Source organism: Gossypium raimondii, chromosome 9, assembly GCF_025698545.1.
Source record: "Gossypium raimondii isolate GPD5lz chromosome 9, ASM2569854v1, whole genome shotgun sequence".
NCBI lineage: Eukaryota > Viridiplantae > Streptophyta > Magnoliopsida > Malvales > Malvaceae > Gossypium > Gossypium raimondii.
The window spans coordinates 20,261,101-20,266,531 of NC_068573.1; the positions used below are offsets into that span (position 1 = coordinate 20,261,101).

A 5,431-nucleotide genomic window follows, 5' to 3' on the forward strand; every position below is an offset into this window, starting at 1 on the left:
ACATATTTAATATATTATTAATTTTTAAATAGTAAAATGAATTTTTTAGACGGATCGGGTTGAAAATGAGCGCGTGCTTGAAAAGTTTTTTTGAACCAGACCCCTTACCTACAATTAATCCTCGGAAATAATCGAATGCATGCAATGCCATGGGACCGAGGGGCATTCTTTTGATAGTGAAAGGTCAGAATCGTATTACCACTTTGTATACTAGAAATACAAAATAAAATTGAACTCCACTCCAAAATCTAGACCGTTCGATTCCAGAGTCTAAAATTATTCAGACGGATGATCGAAATATATCCGGTGCTAACAGGTACATGAGATCGCTGCCTCCCCCTCATGGGATTTGAAATTCAAATCGTGGGGAATCCAGTCCCCATCATTTAAAAAACCAAATCTATAACGAGCGCTCTTGTTCAACGCCAACGGTCATTTTTTCATAAACAGCGCCTACACACTCCTAAACTCTTTGTTCCTTTCTGTTGTAAATCCAAAATTCAAGCCTCAATTTATCCCCTTATTTTGGGGTACTAAATCTGCATTTTCTAAGGCAAATTTTCACTCTTTCTAAGAAAAAAATCAAGCATTTGGCTGGAAAAATCGTTCGTTTGAATTGTTAAGGTTTCTCTTCGACTCTCCACTTTTCTTTCTTTCTCTTTTTGTTGCTAAATTTGGCTGACGAGAAAATGTGGAGAAAGAAACACGAGGAGGAGCTCAATGCTTATATGTTCTGTTCTGTTCTTTCTTTCTTTCTTGTACTTCTTTATGTTAATGTTATTGCTCGTTCTGAACTTCTTTTTTATGATTAATTTAACCGAGATTTGTGGAATAAAATAATGATTTAGGTCTTATAGAGAGGTGTTCAAGACAGCTAGAACTGTAACCATTAATGTTTTACCTAAAAAATTTAGGTCTATACTTTGGAGCTTGCAAGTTGCAACTGACTTTTTTTAATAGTACGATGTTGATGGAAAACTGACTTTTTTTAATAGTACGATGATCATTTTCTCTTTCGTTTGGCATTTGCATTGTTAGATTTTATTTGTAGTGAATTCCTAGTTTAAATTTCAAATTGTACTTAATTTAGGAAAGAACTGATGGAGATCTAGAGTCCCGTATACCCTGTATTTGCCTAATTAGTAACAAATTTCAATGTCTAGAACAATCACCACATATGTTTCTGTTCTTTCCGTAATTATGAAATTCGTGTATGATTTTGAGTTTCAGGAAATAAGAATATGTCCCAATGCAAGCTTATACCTTCAGCTTATCTACTTTGGCGACTGCAACTTTGTTTTTCTAGTTTCCTTGTTCTTACTTTTCAATCTTCCAGCAAAAAATGATCTGAACCAGTATTCGCCATCTTTTACAATTCTATTTACAAACTGGGACTGCTAATTTTTTTTTGCCCCTTTCATTTGGTTGCTTTATTGTGTGTATATCTTTGGTGTCTTCTGATTTCTGAAGATATTGGTTTTGGCAGGAATACTTAAACATGCCTACTCCAAAAATTGATCCACTTCTTCAAGTGGAAACAACATGTGGAACCCTTCTGTACGAACTTCAGGTATTGTTGAATTTCCACAACACCTTTAGATCTTTTTGTTTTGTGTCTTGGCAAAAGGGATGCCCATGAGCTGTTCCAGTTTAATTTTAAAATTTTGAACACTGATCTAATGTTTACCCTTCCATGATTCCTTAGATAATCTGGGATGAAGTCGGGGAGACTGATGTTGACAGGGATAAAATGCTGCTTGAGCTCGAAAGAGAGTGCCTGGAAGTATATCGAAGAAAGGTGGATCAGGCAAATCGCTGCAGAGCTCAGCTACGACAGACAATTGCTGATTCTGAAGCTGAACTAGCTGCCATCTGCTCCGCAATGGGGGAGAGGCCAGTACATATTAGGCAGGTCAGGAATGAAAACAGACCCTGGATGAAAATTTTCTGTGTAGACTGAAGTGTTTACTTGTGTTATGGTTAAATGTTTTTTCAGTCTGATCAAAACGCTGGAAGCTTGAAGGAGGAGCTCAGCAAGATTCTTCCACAATTGGAGGAAATGAAGAAAAGGAAAATTGAAAGAAGAAATCAATTTGTAGAAGTTCTAGAGCAAATACAAAAGATCACAAATGAAATTTATGGATCCACTGAATCATTTTCTTCCAAAACAATTGTGGATGAAACTGACTTATCCTTAAGGAAGCTTGAAGAATTGCATAGACAGCTCCATGAGCTTCAGACAGAGAAGGTCAACTTTCCTTTCTTCAATTCTTTATTGGCTCCACGTCCTGAAAACTAATGCTTATCTTTTCTCTCTTGTGCAGAGTGATCGTCTGAAGCAGGTTCAAGATTACCTTAGCATGTTGAACGAACTCTGCTCTGTGATGGGAATGGATTTCAAGCAGACAGTTGATGAGATCCATCCCACTTTAAGTGACCCCAAAGGATTTAGGAGTATTAGCAGTAATACTATTGAGCAGTTGGCAACATTGATAAAAAAGTTACGGGAAGTTAAGATACAGAGGATGCAACGGGTAAAAAAATGTTATTTTCAACATCTTGTATATTGCACAATTCCCCTTCCTCCCAACTTCTTTTTCCATCAGCCTGTAATAATGATTCTTTGACCTCTTGGCAGCTACAAGATCTTGCGACTACCATGTTGGAGTTATGGAATCTGATGGATACACCAATTGAAGAGCAACAGATGTTTCAAAATGTTACCTGTAATGTTGCTGCTTCAGAACATGAAATTACTGAACCCAATACTCTCTCCGTAGATTTCATAAAATACGTAAGTGATGCTTGTTTAAACATGTTCTTCTCTCGGTTCTTATATCTCTAAAAGGTAAGTGCTTTCTTCCAGACTAACAGAGAAGTAAAAATGATGTATGGTGCAGGTTGAGGCAGAAGTTTCACGGTTGGAAGAGTTGAAGTCAAGCAAAATGAAAGAGCTTGTCCTCAAGAAGAGATTAGAGCTAGAGGAGATCTGTAGAAAAACACACCTGGTTCCAGATTCAGAATGTGCAATAGAAGATGCCATTGTAGCTATTGAGTCTGGTACATGGCAATGCTATATATTTGTCATCAAACTATATGTTATAGATATCTCATTTTGCTCCATTCTTCCTACTGATTGCCATAATTTTTTTATTACTATTATATCCAGGGTTAGTGGATGCTGCTACCATACTAGAACAAATTGAACTTCAAATTGCGAAGGTCAAAGAGGAAGCTTTTAGCAGGAGAGAAATACTTGAAAAGGTGGAGAAATGGTTGACAGCATGTGATGAGGAGTGCTGGCTTGAGGAATATAACAGGGTGGGTGTTTTAGTCATCTCATCAGAGTATACTTTTAAGAGTATAGTCTTTTGTGTTCTAGTATGACTTGCTTATATGTCTGTTATTCAACAGGATGAAAACCGATATAATGCCGGAAAAGGTGCTCATCTTACACTCAAGCGTGCTGAGAAAGCCCGTGCCTTGGTTAATAAACTTCCAGGTAAACTATAAGATAACTGAGAAACGTAAACTTAAAGTACCAAGCTTGGTTATCTAGTTATGATTTCACATCATTCTGCCAAATGTGTGTTTGGTTCCTTCCATTTGATCTCCATAGTTTACCTGTTTTGCTTACAATCGCTTAACACGGTGCTGAAGTTGTTTTATCATGTTAAACCAGGAATGGTGGAGGCATTAGCTTCAAAGACCGTGGCATGGGAGAAAGAGAGAGGGGTTGAATTTTTGTATGATGGTGTGAGTAATAATGTACACTTTGAGCCTTTACTTCCCATATATGCTTACACTCTTGGTATCTAACTGACCCTTGCATGCTACCCAGATTCGTCTGCTTTCTATGCTTGAAGAGTACACTATCTTGCGACAAGAGAAAGAGCAAGAGCGACGTCGGCTACGGGTATGCTATTAACCGTATTTCCCAATTATAGTGCATAAGCAAATACTTTTTAATCATGTTATGGGACCAGGCTAATAGTCGTTCACTATTCTCGTGCTCCAGGACCAGAAGAAACTTCAGGGACAGCTGATAGCAGAGCAAGAAGCACTGTATGGGTCAAAACCAAGCCCATCAAAGCCCCAGAGCGTAAAAAAGGGTCCTAGGTATTCAACTGGAGGTGCAAGCAATAGAAGAGTCTCCTTGGGAGGAGCCATGGTTCCAGCTCATAAACCTGATTCTCTTCACTCTGCAAAGGCTACTCCCAAAACACGTCCTAGCAAGAAAAGTGACCATTTAAATCATCGCCAGGACGATGGCATTCCCGCTTTCTCAGCTGGTATGTTCTCTGTCTATGCTTTAATGAATTTAAGAAACATCTCAATTGCTTTCGAGGTAACTAGACCATTTTTCAGTTAGGAGAGGCCTGGACATTGCTGAGACTCCTGTTCGAAAGCACTCTTCCACTCCCAGTGCTGTAAATGGTAAAGAACCAGAGTCACCATTATTAGTTCGTAAGCCATTCTCACCTATCTCTTCAGCAGTATCATCGAAAGCCAATATGACAAACATGTTAGAAGTTGAAGATAATGGTGATACTTCACACAAAATGCTTCATCGAAGTAATGATCTCTCACACACTACTACTCCATTAAAGACAATTCCTTTGGTCGACGAAGAGAATAGGACTCCAAAGGCAATGCCAATAATACCTAGCACACCTTCGACATTATCAGTTCCAATGCAGACAGCCATGACACCGGCACCTACGTTGGCACCTATACCTTTCGCTATTACCAAGCCAGTCGAAGAGATTGAACGGTCGTTTGAGGAAAGAAGGCTTGCTTCTCTGCTTTCTAAGATTCAAATGACGTCATCATGATCAAGTGACACTTGAATTAAATTTGGTTCTACTTTTTTTTTTAACTGCTTTTTGTTCTCTCAGGTTTGTAATGGCAAAAGTCAATTATAAAATTGACTTTTTCTGCTATGCTATCTATGTAAGGAGTTCCCTGAATGTGGACGAAAATGTTGCAAACAATTCTTTGTGACTCTAATGCCAACTTTCAGTTTTCTTATCGATGTTCCCACACAATCAGTGATCGGAAGTTTCCAGAACTAGAAACTTTTTATGTAATTTTCACAGTTTAATGGACATTTTCTTGCATGAACTTTTCCTCCAATGTTAAAAGTTTGAAGATTATTTGTCTAATAGCTGCAAATTGGGTATCGATCTAGTTTGGTTTTATTTGATCCTTCTAAAATGTAAATACAACCAAAATTTCTATTTCAACACCCATAATGCAACAGGCTCGCACTTTTTATGGATTTAATCTATTTATTAATTTCATCGGGTGTAATATTAAACTGAGAAAATATATATTACTCCAATGAGAAAATACATATTACTCCAATCTATTAAAAGTTGTATCGAGCTAGTAGAGGGACTAATTAGACCTATTAATGCGAGTCTCAAGA

At 37.7% G+C, this 5,431-nt stretch overlaps 1 protein-coding gene across 1 annotated transcript; it reads left to right on the top strand.

Annotated features, from left to right (window-relative positions):
- Nucleotides 1-412: 412 nt before the first annotated feature.
- Nucleotides 413-5,124, top strand: LOC105798719 (65-kDa microtubule-associated protein 3). The gene is made up of 13 exons (XM_012628908.2): nt 413-624; nt 1,487-1,570; nt 1,706-1,912; nt 1,997-2,248; nt 2,325-2,534; nt 2,639-2,794; nt 2,901-3,060; nt 3,170-3,321; nt 3,415-3,502; nt 3,683-3,756; nt 3,842-3,916; nt 4,019-4,292; nt 4,369-5,124. Exons 2-13 carry the CDS (start codon nt 1,499-1,501, stop codon nt 4,833-4,835), a joined length of 2,187 nt encoding a protein of 728 aa, XP_012484362.1. The 5' UTR covers nt 413-624; nt 1,487-1,498; the 3' UTR covers nt 4,836-5,124.
- The last annotated feature ends 307 nt before the right edge of the window (nt 5,125-5,431 follow it).